This window comes from Rhea americana, unplaced genomic scaffold (assembly GCF_003343005.1).
Source record: "Rhea americana isolate MKP2758 unplaced genomic scaffold, rheAme1 scaffold_90, whole genome shotgun sequence".
Taxonomy (NCBI): domain Eukaryota; kingdom Metazoa; phylum Chordata; class Aves; order Rheiformes; family Rheidae; genus Rhea; species Rhea americana.
The window spans coordinates 2648062-2666635 of record NW_028187089.1 but is presented as its reverse complement, the minus strand read 5'-3'; the positions used below and the strand labels follow the sequence as shown (position 1 = coordinate 2666635).

Sequence of the window (18574 nt, the reverse complement as noted above, 5' to 3'; positions counted from 1 at the left end):
AAAAAAAAAAAAAAAAAAAAAAAAAAAAAGGACTGGGATTTCCAGTCTGTGACTCATCTACAAATTTCACAAGAGGCACTAAAAGAAAGTCATCTTTCAAGAGCCTGAAATTGGATCTACAGAGATCCACATTGCCACTAGGACACTCTAGGTGCCTATATACTGACCGAGGTGGAAAGCCCTTGCTTACCTTCTGAAAGAATTTAAAAAAAAGCAATACTTTTCCCCTTCATCAAAAGTGTGCTGAACAGGACATCCRATATCAGTGTGCACATCAGATCAGATAAGGAGGAACTGGCCCTACTAGTCCCACATTGTGCCTCTGAGAGCAACCAGCCTCACTGTGGGCAACAGGACAAGATACCCATTCCATGGTCTTACCACAGGCAGTCAGTAGGTATCCCAACGAAAGGCAGATCATCTTCAGGAAAAGAGTCCAAAGGAACCAAGACAATTGGCCTCTGCCTGCTGGACATGACAACTTCCAGATAAGCAGATTTTTGTCACACAGATCAGTCTGCCCTAGCTAATGTAGAATCTCCACTACATCCACACCTATGCACACTGTTAACACAGTGGGCATGCATAATTTACAACAACACAAGCAAAAACCACTTAGATTTTTTTTTCAAACACTATGGACAGTATTAGAAGAGAAAGAGATGATTAAATATCTCTTTCTGGTTTAATTAAGTGTGACTTTGCAATATAAAGTGCTACAGCAATTTAAAATATCTCAGATTTCTGCTTGTCTTTTGAATACATGTGTCTTTCAATGTCTATGGATTATTTCTTCATTTAGTTTTCTGCACTTATAATGCTTCTCACATGCTGCACCTTTCTTTTTTTTGACTTCAAAAGATTAATATTTAGATTCCAGGTAAATGTACTTACATATTATGAGAATTGATTTGATATATTAATTTGGGAATTTTTGGAAGGTGATCAAACGAGCAAACTATTTTGGATGCTCTTACGATTAGCCAGACCTTCATAACTTTTCTTTTGATGGAGCAGCTATGTGAGCAGCTAGGTTCCCAAAGGGCTATGAGTGGAAACATGCCTTGGATACCTCTCTGCACAAGTTACGACTATTGCATACTGCAGCAGTTCAGCATCCAGTACTGGTGCTGTCAATCTTACTAAAAAAGAAAAAGTCACACTTTGCCCCTCTTCCACACAGTAGCTATTATTAACAACATATTTTAATTGGAGTCCAAGTCATTCAATTTCCAGAAACAATAGGCAATTATCCATGTGCCATACCACCCACAAGCAGGATAGGAGTTTATCTACTCCAACAAAAGCAATCAAACACTGCGTAAGCAAGCAGTGTAATTTATGGAGAGGCAAGTTCAAAGTGCATATGCTCAAAGACTCCAAGAGCAAACTTCCTCTTTATTTATTTATATCATTGTGCTGCAGTGGGTAAGTCTTCAAAGAGACAAGGGAAGCAGTTGTCCCCAAGACACAGGGAGATGCGATGGTTTTGCATGTTTGCCTGGCTTTTTGTTCTGGGAATGCCTGAGGCGGCAGCACCTCCACAAAGAGGAAAGGCCTGACAAGCTGTGCATCTTCTCTCACCAGCAGGGGACACTGAGGAGAAGAATATGAGAAAATGCTCTGCATAGGGTGTAATCTACCTACAGAAATCCAGTCAGAGGAGGTCACCAGCTCCAATTCCAATCCAGCTTTGGAAAGCAGGGGCAATTTGAGCCTGTGATCATCCTCTGACATCAGCTGGATGAGATATCCATGATCATGTATATATGACTATCTCCTGGCCAGAATACAACTCTCCCTGTTTGCCCATGAGATCTCAGAATTTCTTTTTATGTTTTGTTGATATGCAGCTTGAAACCTGTGGTAGGTTTTGATGTCCTTCAAACGGAATGTATGCAACAGGCTAGTCCTGACTGGGCTCCTAATTCCCTGTTTGGCCCCTAAAGCTGCCCTGCCTTTTGGAAACACAATCCCCAGCAGGAAGAGGGCTGCCATACCACCAGCAGTGGCAATCAACAAGATAGGAGGCATGACCACAACTGTGACTGCCCTACCAGGCTATAAACTCTGATGGTGTTAACTCTTAGGTGTTAGAGCTAAGAGATGGATGTGCTACCATGTCCTGCAGCCCTGAACTTAGGTTAGTCTCCCCTAGAAAAGAACAAGCCTAGCAGTTCAGCTTCAGCATAAAAAACAGCTTGCAAGGTATGTCACCCATCCTTGTGATGGAGGGGTCTGCTAGGAGACAGTTCTATTACCAACAGAAATAGCTTCAGCCTTTCATTCTTCTGGGGTAGACAAAAGCTGGTTTGAAAACACTTGCAGCTCAGCCCCGAGCAAGTGTCTCATGGATGTTTAGGGGTTCAGAGCATTTATTTGAAGAAAAAGCGTCCAGCTAAGAGTACAAAATTGTACAGTCAAGAGTCCAGCTGAAGAGTACATTTCCCTTTTCAAACCCTCCTTAAACATGCAAGGCTGGCCCATGGCAAAGAGACCCTCCTACCCACGACAAAGGCCTCTGTATATTCAGTTTGCCCAAGGATTTGGACAAGACCTTGGAGATGTCTGAAGATAACCTGTGTTCACTGTAATCAAAAACTGTAACAGGGAAAATGGCAATCCTTAATCTACGGGAAAAAATTTAATTAAAAATAGTAAATAAATAAATAATTCTGTGCAGTCTCTGTTCTCTAAAAATCCCTTGAAAATAAACTGTATCAGAGCAAGAAGGCTTACGTTTCACAGATCTGGTAATATTTCTCATCCTGAATGCCATCTTGAATAGGCACATTCACGCTGTAATAGCGACCTTTCCCCAGGCCAACATCTGTCACGTCACCAGTGCCTGAACAACACAAACGTCCAACAGTTAATTTAGACGGAAAGAGGATCAGCAACAAGAGAAAGAGGTTTGGGGTGTCTCACATGAAAACAGATAGCCAGGCCTAGCACGCCTGTGGAGAAGTCTGCTTACCATCTCCAATAAAGAATGGTTTTGATGCACCTGGTTCTAGCTGTCTGCCCTATCCTGTAACTAAGCTTTCAAGTCCTGCAGGCTCTCACTTTCAAGGGAGTTCCTGATTAATGGCAGAAACTACATCGGCCACAAAAAGTTTGCCATGGAAAATGGATCTGGCACCTGTGGGGAGGTAGAAGGCACCCCAGAAGGGACTCTTGGACTTCTAGGTATGAACCATCAAGCTGGGAGAGTTCAGAGACCATCATCTTTTTAAGAGCAAAAGATGGCAGTATGGTTAAGGGATAGACCAGGACTCAACGTTCGGGCCCTATCTCTGCCTGATCACCTTGGACAAGTCACTTACTCTTAGCTCTGCTTGGTAAAAGGGGGAACACACCTTTTTCTCTCACTTTGTCAGTGTAGCCTCTTGCTGCACCCCAGGGCAGACATACTCTCCCACAGTTCACTGGGAAAACCGATGTAAAACCAGTGCCAGTCTCTCACTTCAGCTACTTGACACAACATATTTTCAATAGAAGGTGGCAACCCAGCAGCAGCTCTGCCAGAGATTAGCCCAAACATGCAGTTTCTTCCTGTCTTTCTTTCTCCTGGGTCAACAGGAGAGGCACTTAGTCAGGGAGGCAGTGAGAAATCTTTGCTGAACTGAGAGGATGAAAGTTGCCTTTGCTGGGGCCTTGTCAGTAATGTGTAAACTCAGTTAACACAAACCTTACAAGTTCAACTTGCCTGGAAAAAATCCTGGTGAAAACTTGTGCAGAGAAACAGTCATGACTTTCGAGGTGAAACTAAAGGCATCTTCAACACCTATCAAAAGATGAAAGAGAAAAATCTTTCACGGATCTTTCACATAAGTGGCAGAGTCCAAACACGCAAATGAGCCGCTCAACAAACAAGGGCCAGCAAGTGGAGCAGGAACGGAACTAATGAAACAGAAAAACAGATGTGGCTCAATAAATCTATCCTTAATAAACGGAAACCTGCATCCAGATGCAGCAAAGGTCACAAATGAAATGAATTTGGCTGGTCTCACGCTAATCATTACTGAATGGATAGCAATACCTCAGGCCAGTGCCCATGTTAGCAGCACTGGGCCGCACTGCTTGGCCTGAAAGGCTGGGGGAGGGAGCCGAGGACGGATGCCTTGSTCAGGGCTTGGCTCTGATTAGAACCAGAGCTACTGGGCTCTTTTGCTCGTTCTCAGCACTGCTGCAATTCAACACGCTCCCCCCAGAAAAGACATATTAAAATAGCAGTGTAAGGAGAGGAAAAGAAATTATAGAAGAACTTAACAGAAACCAAATGTGGGGGGAAAATGGAGCAAAATGAAACACACCATAAAAGTTAGGAAAGCAGGAAATGTTAAATGGTGTTGAAATAATGTCCCTGAAGCAAAGAGCAGCTTCAGCAAGGCCCGCTCTGGCTTTAGTTTTATAGCATCAAGCCTTCTTTTAAAAGTAGCATTTATTACTGACTGCTTCCCTCTTGCAGTCCTGCACTGGTGACATTAAACAATTAAACATCATCACTGGCTGTTCTTCTGGGATGGGAGACAAGGGGTTGGGGAGGTCCTCTTGCTGTAAAGTCTCTGATAGAGGGGATTAGGACACATCACTAATGCAGTTTGTCACTTTAGTACAAGACTGCTACCCAGAAGAACCTCATGAGAGGGCAGTGTACTTTAGTAACACCAAGTCGATGAGTGGCATGATGCAAATCTATAAACCAGGAGAAGGCAAAAATGTTTTGAGGGAATATGATTGTACTGAAAGTAGATAAAGCCAGTGCTGCTGCAGCAGATAAACTCTACCGCACCAACAAGCCTTTATCCCTGCAGCTCCTCCCTCATCTTCTGTGCTGCTGTGCTGTTTGCAGCCTGCACTAGACCTTACCATCCCCATGATGCAAATCCAAGTCGATATAAAGGATGCGGTCAAACTTCTGGCGCAGCCGCAGGATTCCCAAGACAGCATCGTTCAGGTAGCAGAAGCCAGAAGCTTCGTCTCTGTGAAAAAATGTCCATGAGACTGAACATCACCATCACAACCACTGCTGATCTCACCCTTCCCACCCACACTTTGCAAGACTCCTCCTTGCAGGGATAGAGAGAAGGATGCACAACCCAGCCAAGGACCAGCAGCCATCAAGAGATGAGCAAAGAGGAGCAAAAATCAGGGCTGGGAAGCACAGAAAACATGACTGCTTGTGCTGATCACTTCTAAGGCCTGGGCTCGCCATCAGCTGGCTAAAGCATCAGCCCACTGTGCTGAGAAGAGGCTCGGCAAGGTATCTCTACCCATTTCCCTGTTGCACAGATGAAACTCCAGCTTTATGCAGCTGAAGTATTTTAAAGCAATTCAGAGCCACTGGAAAAGAAGCTGCATCTGCTGCCTACTGTACTTCTCTCGCCTCTCTGTCTCAGTCCCAATGTGGCAAGAGGACAGACCCCTGTAGATTCCCAGTTGATCATTTTTCTTTGAGACCTGGACAAGCAATGGCAGGATCCTCATCCAGCCCACTAGCCACCCTGTCACTGCTCTGTCTGGGTCACAGCAACTGGGAAGCTCTTGTGAGTGAGAAGCAGGTTCAAGGCAGTGGGAGGAAACAGTGATACTCTGTTCCTCCCTTCCAGAGTGTGTGAATTTTAAGCCTCTCCCAAAACAACATTCTCCTTCCTTCCCAGGAAAATAAAAACACACGACAGCCCCCTGTGAAGCCCTTCACAATATCCATTTTGGGCTCAGCCAGAGGAGAGCCCTCAGCAGCTAAACAGAGGACTAAATGTTATACAGAAACTGTTATCCTTGATTTGCATTGCAGAGGAGCTGTCATATTCCTGGCACCAAAGGAACAAGAAAATTTATTGATCCCTCCTCTGGACTCACTTCTAAGTTAAGTTCCTGGTCATCACATGCAATCAGACCATAAACTTGGTTCAGGCACACAGGGAAAAGACACCCACTCATCACAGCTTTGCAAGCTGTTGCCTCGAAGCCAAGCTCCACACGCATTCTTAGGCCAACCTCAGACAGATGATTTAAGCCTTTTAGTTTGTAACAAGAGGGCCCAAGCTTCTCTCCCCCAGGCTCAAATCGCTCCACAGCCCAAGAAATGCCTCTTAGAAATGGTTCTTGACTTTCAGCTACAGTACTCTGCACAATTCCCTGATGCTCCCATGCCCGGGAAACAGTTGGAGAAAGTGAGGAGCAAGCCCAGGGCAGCACAACCGCACTTTCTGACACTTGCTGCAAATCTCTTTGAGCATGGATTATTTTCAGGAACGCTCTGGCTCTGTTCATCCACAGTGATGCTGAAAACGGTGATGTTAACAGGTATCCTAAAAATCTTCTTTAAGTGTAATTACACTCTATATTCCTCCCTATCCCTCAAGGAAGCAAGGTCACGTCCTGGTCCCCTGCAGGGAACAATGTCCTAAGTACAGACAGTGAGCAGACAGGCCRTTCCCAACGGCTTCATCTGCCCCTGGCCTGCCTCAGGTTCATGTTAGCTGCTCAAGTTCATGTTCATCCTGTCCTGGAGCCCAGTTCATCCTTTGATATAGATCAAGGCAAGTCCACTGCAGGTGGGAGCACTGGCAAAGCCCCAGCTGCTAGACTCTGAGTCCTGGGAGGGTCTCTCCCAGCTGGGTGACACATTGGTTAAAATGCTAATGGCTGGCAAAACTCTAGGCCTGTTCTCAAGAGACTGAGGGATCTAACTCCCATTGATACCTCTGTAAACTGAATCTCTCATCTAAGCCACCACTTGCTGCAACCAGGACTAAGAGCAGAAGCTTCTGGGAGACAAAGTTAGTGCAGACCAAGCCAAAGAGATGTAGCTTTGCAAAAAGTAGGGAGAACATCCAGGAAACAATCCAGGAAACATCTGGTTTTGGCATGCAAAACACAGCAGGGAGGCACTGCACATATCCTTTTGGAGTGAGGTTTCCAGAGGTTTTTGCTTGGGGAAAGGAAAGCTGAGAAGTTCCTGCCCACACCTAAGCAAAGCTCTGTGGGGCCCTGTGGCACTCTCTCCACACTGTTACATGTGACCTCTTTTAGACTCAAGGCCAAACAAACTGGGACACCGGCCTGGACAGAGGCTGCCCAGTTTTAGAGCTGCAGCTTTGGGCTAGCATTTGCAATTTCTGCTCCTCGGTTCATGACAGGGACAAGCTTCGAGCATCACTGCCAGCAGGGAGGGCAGTGCCAGACCAATAATAGGCATCAACTCATCATCTTGGCCTCTGCCATGCTAATAAACTGTGAATTTCCAAAACCCAAGGGGGTAAAGGTTACCATTTCCATCTTTATGACCTTGGGAAGTAATAAAGCCTGCTCTCCCTGCCACCAACAGCATCTCTTTGTTGAAGAAAGGACATGTATTTTGCATGAATGTACCAACTCTGAGTCTTGAATAAGTCCACATGCATAACTGCTTACCTTCAAGCTGCAGAAAGAGAAGCGATTTATAAAAAGGCACTGAGTGATGAAAGACATTTACTCTTTCTCAAAGCAGCAGAGCAGCTCACTGCCTTTAGCAGCCGTGCACCCGATTGCAATCAGCTAACTGCATGCCTCCTGATAACATGCACCTGCTAGATAAACCGTCTCTCTTTTCACTTCTCCCACAGAAAGATTGTAGCCTGGTCAATAAGCTGCTTGTTGCTGGGTCTCAAATTGCCAGGGCCAAACGCAAGACAAAGACGCATTTTCAGTTTGGCAGACTTCTGCGAGTTTCCTAGACTGCTGATGATCTTTGAGGGAAACGAGGAGGTACCAAACCTGGCAACTTGAGGAATGAATGTAATACCACTGCTGAAAGAAAAAGAGGAAAGAACCTCTCTCTGAACAGCCATCCAGCCAACTTGAATTCAAACACTAGGAAGAGGGGAATTACTGTGAGACTAGTGGCTACAGGAGCCACAAGCATTAAGTAATGCTAAGACTTAACCTTTAGAAAATTCAGACAAACATGATATTTTTATTAAAAAGAGGGGATGGAGGGACCTCTGCATTGGGAACAATTAGATTTTAGCCAGCCTGTAAGATACAGTATCTCAGTAGTTTAAGAATTCGCACAGATTTAGACAGAGATGTCACCTGAGAACCAACAAAAATTTGAAACCAAGGGGCAATAACTGCACTTCTTAATGGGCAGGAAGGAAGCGGGGGAAAGATGCAAAGAGACTGCTGACAAGGATCTGCTACTCTTAGCTTTATTAATTGGCCAGGCAGGGAAGTAACAGAAAATTGATGGAAGTTAAAAATAAGCCTGAACTGAAACACACTGCAAACATGAAACTTGCAAAACACAGAAAAGGAAACAAGGGCAGGAAAGTTCAATTCTGCCTGAAATAAAAAATAAAAAAATATATTTTTTAAAAAGGTGGGAAATATTCCCACAGAGTTGATGGCAAGATAGAAGTGCAAAGTAGTGATGTTGAGTGCCACTGAGACGAGAAAACTGATACAACATTTGAGATATAAATAGCAAAGGGAGGGAGAACAGGACATCACATCTCAGTGCCAGATGCCTACAGTCCTTCTGAATGCAACAACTTGTAGAACTTTTCATCTGATGTGGTCCAAAAAATTGCTGGACAGATTGGAAATGAATTCAGAGACTATCAGTCACAACATTCAGGGATGGCTGGTTTACAAAAGCAAACTAAACGACTTGGCTATGCACGACAACAAAAGGAGGAGAAGGGGAATCAAAGGTGGTAACTCCAAGAAGGCACGGAAAGGAGGAGCCGCTCCTTAGACTGGGGTCACTATGTGGTGAAATTAAGAAAGCGGTAAGTAAGGTAGACATCAGCATCACACTGCTGTTGCAGAGCAGAACTAACTGTGGAAAAGGTTAAAACCTCAGCTGTGGCAAGGTAAGTACCAGGTTGGCCAAGGTACTTAATCATATCCTGCAATAAGCCATCTCTCTGAGTTGGGAATGGGTCAGATTCACACCAGCTTAGATGTTTTCACAAGACTTAACCTGTCAACAACAGGGATGTGCTTTAATATCACTGAATCAGGCTGTACAGCCTCACGTTAAACTTCATACTCAAACACTGTTTTTACATGTTCTTCGTTGCAGCATGGAGATTGAGAACTGGAGCTCATAGCTGCTCAGGGAGTAAAGGGAGCCTGAGCTGTTTTGGAAGCAAGGATTACAGAGCCCACAGCTGAGAAGACACCTCCTGACAGCTAAGCCCTGATGCATAAACTAAAAATGACTTCAAATCTTGGGCCTAACTCATCATTTCTTCAGCAGCTGGACTCCAATATCTTCCAAACAAAGTCAAACAASTCAGGAAAGGAAAAGGGGCTGTTGAGAAGGTGCTTCTTCTTGGGGGGGGTGTTAACCCCCCCCAACACTGTGAGCTTTGGCAGGATAGGGACCTGGGGAACCAGGACAGAAGAGCTGGGTGCAACTGATCAGAAAAACGACTTTTCAGCACTAAAGCTCTATTTTAAGCCAGCCTCCATTTTCTTTCCATTATTTGTATGCACCGGGCCACTGCACTTCCTTCTCCATATACTCTGCCCAGGATATCAGCAGAACAGTGCTAGGCTCCCCAAGGATAGCACCAGAAGAAGCTTCCTCTGTTATTCTTTACCCTGGTTCTCCTTTGTGGTCAGCACTGGAAATGTTTGCATCTGCTGTTCTTTTGGGTGCAGAGGGGTAGAAGAATATAAAAAAAGATTAACCTGCAACTATAGCCCCATAATACCTAAGGTCCTGGAATACAGGTTTTATGAAAATTCAGCAGAGATCCAACCCCCCTTCCAAATGCTCTAGATTTCTTGGAGTGTATCAAGCCACAAAAACTCTAGGTGATACTCGTGGAAATTAAGACTGCAGACCACTGACAGCCAGTGAAATTTCTTAAGAACTCATCAACTTTGCTCCTTGGAAACAGGCATCCAATTGCCCAGCCCCTGCCTTGGGACTTTCCCATTCTCATTCAAATGCTATAATACATACCAGAAGAGTTGGAAACTTCAACCTATAAACTTTCTAGAGCACTGCACATATCTAAACGGCCACTTGAGCTACTAACAGACAACGTAAGGACAGCCTGAGACAAGGAAACTTCACGCTGAGTTTGAGACAGTGACTCTTTGCTCTTCTGCAGGATCTTCCACTGCAGAATCTGAGCGCTCTTTCCTAAGGGACAAATTAAACCTCACAGCCTCAGGAGCAGATGTGGAATGGTAAAGGGGAAATAGAAGCATGCTATAGTCACAAAGCACCTCAGAGGCGGCTCAAAAGCTTTAATGAAACACACTAGCAGCAAGACATTATGAAAATGGCTAAAGAAATCTCCTCTGAATACAGTCCTACCTGGGAACACAACTTTAAAAAGGAGTAAGACACCCAAGGAGTGTTTCTCAGTGAATTTTGGAGAATGTGCTTGTAGTAAACAGCTAATTTTAGGCTTGATCCTGTAAATTAGCCCTGGGACCTAAGACTCAAGAATCTTTTCCTAAACAACACCACACTGACAAGTCACTCCACCTGTATAAATGTTTTTGCACAGAACTTAATCTGGGTACTGATGCACAAAAATGGCGTGGCGTTACCCTGGCATAGCTCAGCAAGGCTCTACAGAACCCACCAGTAATTTCTAGAGAATGTTTTCCCCCTGCTCCCAAAGTGAGAAGCAGCTCACTTGGGCAGATCTTTTTGAGTAACGTGCCCTTTCTCAAAGCCTCTCTCTTCAAAGAGTAGGTTGATTTTTTGCATTCCAACAAATGCCATGACTTCAGGGAGAAGAGGATAACAACAAGGAAGTTCCACCTGAATATGAGGAGGAATATCTTCACTGTGAGGGTGACAGAGCACTGGAACAGGCTGCCCAGAGAGGTTGTGGAGTCTCCTTCTCTGGAGATATTCAAAGCCCGCCTGGATGCAACCCTGTCTAACATGCCCTAGGTGACCCTGCTTGAGCAAGGAGGTTGGACTAGATGATCTCCAGAGGTCCCTTCCAACCTTACTGATTCTATGAACAAGCATCAGACCGAGGTGTGAAGCTGTTTAACACTACAACTGGGAACCTGAAAATAGCCCAGCCAAATTATTTTTTTCCCTGAAAAACCTACTTCTACTTTCGGAGAAGGCAAATTGCTGTACTTGTGTCTTCTCTGCCACTTCCTCCCTTATCACCGTTGTTCCAAACTGTTTGCCCAACACACTGAGAGCCCAATGCAAAAAGAGGATCTTGCAAGATCTCTTCAGTGACTTTTAAAGAGGGCTCCTATCTTTTTATAGCCACTTTATTTCTGCAATTAAAAAGGGGGAAGCGTAAGAAATTTGGAATCATTTAACTTGTGAATTTCACAGCTCCTTATCTACATCTGTGTGGAGATGCCCCCCAGCTCACTCTGCTCTTGATAAAGGCAGACAGTCCACTTCTGTTATAAGCCACACTGAAAGGGTTTGACACTTTTGATTAGATCAAAAGCTAATGAATACAGACAACAGATACGGGGGAATAGAAAGGCTTGGCTGAAGATGACACCTGCAGTAATTCAGACTGCTGTGTCTTGCCAGGTTGGGCCTATCATCTAAGAAGACAGAAAAAAATATGAGGATAGGAGAAGCTATAAATGATTTYGTGATACCTATCACAAAAGCTAAGCTCTCAAACCATAAAACCCAGAAAGATTAGAAAAAATACAATCAAGCTTTTAACTTTGATGATGGAAAAATCTGACAAGCACAGCTAACCTCTGCTGTCTTCTCAGACTCAGCTCCACTCACARGCCAGAACAGGGCAAGCCAGGCYTTGCTAGTGCTGAGCTGGACTACAYCTCACAGGGGAATCTTCTCACATCTACAGGGTTACACACAAATCTAGTGGAGTTACTCACCAAATACTCTGCATGGCCCTGAAAATAAAGCTAAAATGGCACAACCAGAATTTATTGGAGTCTACGTGAAAAAAAATCTAATTTCTGATGATGCACCTGATAAACAGTGTGACCTAAGGACTGTCCTTTTAGATGTCCTTCTCTGAAGCACATCAGCCATTTTTTGGCTTCCTCACTGTTTATAAAAGTCACTTCRGCAAGTGAGAAAATACCCTTATAAGGCAAACAGACTGAAAACTGACAAATGGCTTTCCTAACCTTTTCCCTGTGCAATCAGCTTGGTGACAGTTCAGGCAGCATCAGACACAGGACAAATCATTCCTGCACAAATCTCAAGGTTTAATCCTGGGCTCCTCTGGGCAGAAACTTGACACCACAGAGCAAGATCTCTGTGCAGCACATCATGTTCACCCACTGAAACCTACCCTGAGGCCCAACYGGCTTCTGCACACCTATGTTTCCTCCTGTGCAGTGGCGACTAGCAAAAGTGATTGACAGCTGTCCTGCAACACTGCACTGTAGGCTGAACAATGTTATGGAGAAAGAGCCATCAAGCAAAGTGCTTATATTTAAGTCCATGTTCATATTATTCACAACTGCAATGAGTAAAAGTTGCCTTCTGCTGGCAGCCTCACTGTACAACACTAGCATAACTCACAGAAGGGATGAACCACACCTGCAGCACAGGCTTATGCCAACATTTCCTACCAAAAAGGCACTGCAAGGACAGACCATTTGTTCCCARTCCTGAGAGGGGGACGGGGCGGATAACAAATACTCAGCCTCAAGCCTCCCTGCTTTCACCAGGAAGGCGCACGGTGGCACAACCGGCCCAGGAGAGCACAGAAGCACAGTACAAACCGCTTGGCTGTGGGTGAGAAGGAAGTATTAAAAGTTTCTCAGCATGAGCTAACATGTAATGTTGGCATTACCCTGTTTTACAAACAGGCTTTTGTACACAACTTGACTAGGTAAGAAATAAAAGCATARCAAGTTTGCATCCCTTGAGAAATCAGTAGGAAACGGAGCCTATAAATATCCATAACTCCTAAAACTTCCCAAAGCTAGGGCTGAAGTGATGGTCCAGCCAAGAGTAAGGCAAATACCAACATCCCTCACACACCCCACTCGAGGCTATGGCCATCATGGAATGAGAACAGAGCAGTTCACGACAGGTTCTTGGCCCATCTCAYCCTAACCACAGAGGGAATCTCACCCAGCACAACACAGAGTCCTGTCTRTGCCAAGTCAGACTTTTGAAAGGCTTTGCCAATAAATGCAAACTCTGGGGACACTGGTATGAATAAAAATAGTTCACAGCATGCTTCAAACAACTCCTGAACAAGGCATAGGGCTCTTCAACCTAGAAGAGAGATGATTCATGACRGATATCACAAAGGTCTGAAAAATCACGAACAGTACAGAGAAGGCACATAGGGGGCAATTATGCATTCTGTCTCATCATATGAGAAGTAGGAGGCATGAAATTAAGCTAGCAGCTGACAGGTCGAAAATAAATGAAGGGGAATATAACGCTAAATGCCACCACAGGACTCTGTGCCACAAGATGTCAGGGGTGTAATGACTTTGTACGGGATCTAGAGGCAATTAAATAAATCAGTGGAAGAAACRCTTAAGCAGCAGGTTCCCAGGAGAGCAACACCACAGATTGAGACCRCTCGCTAGAATTTGTTCAGCATTATTATATTTATTTGTACGGCATTACTGTATTTCCACAGAGTTTCTCTGCCAGGTCAGAAAAGCTGCTGCTGCAAGAAGGGAAGCCTGCATACTCATGTAGAAGGAGCTAGGTGAAGTCTGTGACTCTCTAACTGCTGGGGTTCCTCAAGGAAACAGGGTGAAACCACATCCGCCTTCAAACACACAGCCCACAAAGCAGCAGGCCTGCACCCAGTGGAGGTTACTAGCATGTAGCATAGAAAAGACGAGCAGTCAGTCCACTCTGGCATGGAAAATTCTGTTATTTGRGGACAGAGTAGGATACTTTCTTATCTGTACTTGCAGACAGGCCTCATGGTTTGGAAGGCAGAGACGTTCAAGTTAAAATAAAATACACACACCATGGGCCACAGAAACAAGTGATTTTAGCACTGAAGAACCACAGTACTCATGGAGAAAATTTCTACTTCCCCTCCCGCTGTTCTGGAGGACTACTACTGACAGCAGAGTTCAAGCAAACAGCCACTCTCAGAGCATGGAAGAAAACAGAGGTCAGTGCTGCACTATTTCCCTCCTCTGCTTATTAAGAAATTCTAAAAAGTCACAAAAGACAATTTGGACAATGTATTGCCACATTSCTTCAAACTTGGAAGAGAATGGCAATGACAATCATTTGCTTTTCCACAACCCTCCTCTACGGACCACAACGTACTTTGCAAAAATCAATTCTCACTGGGCCCCCAGGCAATAAGAAAGTATCRCTGGACGGAAGGCTCGAGAAACTTTGAACACAACTGCCTGAAACCCACGATGCAGCCCATGATAGGATCAGGACTGGGCAGAAATCAGCCTGCTCTCAGGCCTCTGCCCTACACACTGATCTTTACTATCTACCTGCTGTTTTCYCTAGCCCACTCTCACACTTTATTCTTTCTTCTAGCCACTACTGGATCTTCTCACCCTAAGGATTCACAGGGAAGCTGGGAGCTAGAAGGCTATGTTCAGACACCAGATGAAAAAATACAAGGGAAGAGATTGTTTTCTTACTTCTTTGCATGATGCCACCCTCCAGGCCAGTTAATTGCTACCTTGCACTTGCCGTCCAGCAGACACTGGGCTGCAGTGATGGTGGCTCCTCCCACAGCTGCTGCATAGTCAAAGATCCCTTCTGTAGCTGGACAGTCATAACCTATAGACAAGAACCGGAGCATCAGACATGGCAGTCCATTCCCTCTGGAAGAAGCACATYCTCTTTGCTCTGAGCTATTGGTCTTCAAGCATAGCTCTAACTTTCTGTTCTGAGCACTTTGAAAAAAACACGGCGCAAGATCCTCACGGCAGGTACCACATTCGGACACACACAGCAGATCTAAGTGCCATAAGTAGTAAAAATAAATATGTCAAAAATCRAAACACTTTCTTGTATTCAAATCATTCACAGAAGGGTCTTGAGCTGACATCTAAAATGTGAGCCTGGCCTGCTTGTCCTCCTGGTCCCCAACACTAACCTCACAAAAGCACTCTCAGTTCTTTGGCTAGTCCACCAGGAAAGCCCTGACACAGCGAGTGAGGTACCTTACTTCTCTAGAAACAGAGGTGTCCACAAGGAAGACAAGCCTAGATAATCCATAGAATACAATCTTCTCTCATCCTTACAGCAGCCATTTTGGAACCATTCCCCAGCTCAGCTGAAGCCCAGGGCTRCTCCTCCTCAGAGCACAGACAGCGCAGCTTCAAAAATTCAAAGGGCAGATGGAGACAAAGGCAGTACCCACAGATACTTCATTTGCTTTAACTACTACCACATTGCTCAAACTTTGCTCAAGCTTAGGCAGARAGAATCCGCTGCTTGAGACACTGGCAAAGCCACCAGGCCGTTCTGGCTCCTGGCTGTGCATACAAGCCAGCCTCAGGCTGTTTTGCATGAGTGTCCCCTGCTACAGCAGCCTTGCAGGCTCAGGCAGCCAGTCCTCAGCTATTTTCCAAGGGCAGTATGTTAGGACCTCAATATGCCCAAAGCAGCACCCAGGTAGCAGCACAAGGCTCTGGCTCCTGGAAGCTCGGGGCAGTGCGGAGCTGTGCCAAGCAGCACTGTGAGGATGACAGTACCCTCTACTGGCCACACCGAAAACGCCAACTCGAAGGCAGGGGGCTTAGCAGCACTGTATCAGGCCTGGATCAGGCTGATCCTCCTCGGCACACAACCAAGTCCTTACAGTTTTAAGCTTATAGCTCTTGAGCAGATATTCCTGAAAAGCCAGACAAAGTCTATGTCAAACTTGTTTAAACATAGCAATCAAAATTCAACTCAGCCATGAAATGCAAACTTTTCATCTGCCTATTCAGAACTCCTGCGTTCTCTCAGTGTATTCAGCTCATGAGTGAATCCGCATTCTTCTCCTAGACACCAACCCTGCAATCTCACCCACATAACCCAACAGCCAGCTTGAGTGCGCTCTCTGCCTCACATCAGCTCCAGCAAAAAAGACCTTGGACCTAATACTCAGCTGATCTCCTGCTGAAGATACATGAGGCAAAACAGAATTCAGCTGGCTGTCCAGAGAGCTGCGCTGGTTCTGCAGGCTCAGGAGGAGTGATTTTAGTCAGTAGGAAGTGATAAAGCACCTTGCTCAGGCAATTAATGCACACTGAAAGAAAACAGCAAACAGTTCTTGAAGCAAAAAGGCACTAAACTGAATCAAGAAACACTGAAGAGAAGCTTGCTCTCTCCGGCCAACACACAAAGCTTCAGGCTGGAAATGAACTGAGTACCTTCCACTCCTCCATCCCCAAAGGCTCCTTACCAAGTCCATACTCCACAGACTCCGGATGGTCATCGTCTCCCTCCTCACTGACCTTCTGCAGGTGCTGCAGGTAAGCGTCTGTGTGGAAACTTGCCATCTCCTCCATGGAAGCCACTTTTGGCTTGACTATCCTAGCCAGAGAGGGGAAAGGGAGAGAGTCAGTACAGGAAGCACCAGGGTATTGTGGGGATGCCCAATTTTAATCTCCTCAGACTAGGAATCTTTTTTTCAGTAGTTAGTATTAAAAACCAACTCCCCCTACCACAGTAGGCTCATCAGCAGATACAGTATTTTGATTATACTTAGAATTATAGAATCAAAACCTTAAGGCCCTGTGCAGTGCTCTTGTAGGATGCTGATCTGCTGAGGCAAGATCCAAAGAGCGACTCTCCTATGCTCTCAACTCTGCCTGTACTCAAACTGGAAACAATTTCTGTCCTTAGGAACTTGTACACGTCTTTGCTGGGCTTGGGTCTTTGCAATCTATCTGCTTAAACCCCGCAGCATGTTGAGGCCCTCTTCAGCCCCCAGCCTTTTGGAGCACACACACTGTACAGCTCCACTGCTACTGGAAGAATGCAAGAAGTGACCAGCTCCAGCCAGCCCCAGGGGCGGGGACCATCTCTTCCCATTCCAAGGACAACATGTTGCTCCCCAGGTCTGTCTCTGTAACTCTATGTGTAACCATTTCCCAAAGAGACTCTGCCAAAACGACCAGAATCAAAAAAAAGTGCATAGGAACTGTCTGGCCATACTGAACAGCAGTCTGGGATTTTTTAGGAYGTTATGACAGATTATGCAACAGAAGCTAAGCTATGCCTTTTTTCTCCTTCCCAATCCTAATCTCAAGAGCCTACTGGAAGACAAGAAGTTCTTACTCTTCTATCTCAAACTTCAATTTCAATGTCATCTCTCTTGAACAGCCTCAAGAGCTTGCCAAAAGTCTTCCAAATTGCAATGCAGCAAAACAACATGATCTCTCTCAATTTCAGCACTGTCCAGTGGTTTCAGAGCAACACCAACAAGGATGGTTCCTATGCCATCACTTCTGCTCAGGGCTGTGAGAGGAGCTGGGGGCAGAGTGCTGTACTGAGAAAGCACAGGTACCCCATCAGACCAGGAAAGGTAATCATATACCACATTTGCCTTGATTACCATAATCTCRTCCACTTAGCAGAACAAACAGACTCTTCTTAGATCCTAGAAATACAAAATACATATGCTTCTATAACCACGCCACCAGCGGGGACAGCATAAGACTAGTAATTACTTGGTATCTTCCAAACCTTAGCAGAGAAGATAATCTCCTCACAGGAAATGGAGCCACTTACTTCATCTGGTCGAGTAACGAGTATGCTTCAATCAATGAATGTACCATACTGGCCTAAAAAAACAAGAAGGTAAGAGCAGCTCTAACATAGAGGACAACAGAGGAACAGTTACATAGCTAAACTGGCACCAAAGTAAAGCCACAGCGATTGTACGAAGGATCCTGGGACAGGGCCTCTCTCGCTGMGTGTGTGCGACATGTAGCACAACGAGGCCTTGCTCTGGGGAGGAACTCCCCAGCGCTGCAGGAACCACCACACACCAGCACACAACCACACTCCAGCCACCCCCAATCCTAGCCCGTGTGTGCGAGCGCACTCCGCCCCCCAGGGCCGCGGGCACCTCGACCCCACAGCCCCTCTGCGCCGAGCTCTCCTTCCCTAAAGTCCTCTGCCCCCCAGCAACACCCTCGCCRGTCCCAGCTGCCAGCAGCATCGCCAGAGCACCCGCAGCCCCTGTCCCCGCTGGGGCTCAGCACCTTTCCCGCGGGCCCCGGCCACCTCGCTCCCAATCCCCGTCCCCAGGGGCCCACCGAGCGCCAGCGCCCTACCAGGCCCCTTCCCCTGGTTCCCCCCCCCAGCCCGCAGGCCTCCCGGGCCGCAGCCCGCCCCCCGCCCAACACACACACACCCCGGGCCCCCAGGTGCGACGCTGACCCGCTTGGGCACTTTGCAGAGGGAGTCGCAGAGGGCCACGTACTCGGCGCTGTACACATACACCGGCGGGGGCGCCGCCATGAGGCCCGCGAGTGCCGGGACACCGAGAGCCCCGCCCCGCGGCATGCCGGGACGGGTAGTTCCGCCCCGCGCGCAGAGCACGCCGGGACGGGTAGTTCTTTTTCCCCGGCAGGGCATGCCGGGACGGGTACTTCTGCCATGCGCGCAGCGCGCCCAAACGTGTAGTTC

At 46.2% G+C, this 18574-nt stretch overlaps 1 protein-coding gene across 7 annotated transcripts in view; it reads right to left on the bottom strand.

The window, feature by feature from the left end:
- Nucleotides 1-18466, bottom strand: part of HDAC8 (histone deacetylase 8) — a 52549-nt gene extending 34083 nt beyond the window's left edge. For 3 of the 7 annotated variants that reach the window (XR_014898161.1, XM_085324334.1, XM_085324336.1), the window contains exons 1-7: nucleotides 18326-18466; nucleotides 17672-17724; nucleotides 16341-16471; nucleotides 14584-14725; nucleotides 4873-4985; nucleotides 3710-3787; nucleotides 2740-2848 (exon numbers count right to left, since the gene is read on the bottom strand). Coding sequence is in view for 6 of the 7 variants with exons in the window: in XM_085324334.1 (XP_085180460.1) it covers nucleotides 2740-2848; nucleotides 3710-3787; nucleotides 4873-4985; nucleotides 14584-14725; nucleotides 16341-16471; nucleotides 17672-17724; nucleotides 18326-18451 (752 nt within the window). In the remaining variant the exon portion in view is untranslated. Of the gene's footprint in view, nucleotides 1-2739; nucleotides 2849-3709; nucleotides 3788-4872; nucleotides 4986-14583; nucleotides 14726-16340; nucleotides 16472-17218; nucleotides 17458-17495; nucleotides 17541-17671; nucleotides 17725-18325 lie in introns of those variants that run through there. The other 4 variants (XM_085324338.1, XM_085324339.1, XM_085324337.1 and 1 more) reach the window with 4 other exon arrangements.
- Nucleotides 18467-18574: the final 108 nt, after the last annotated feature.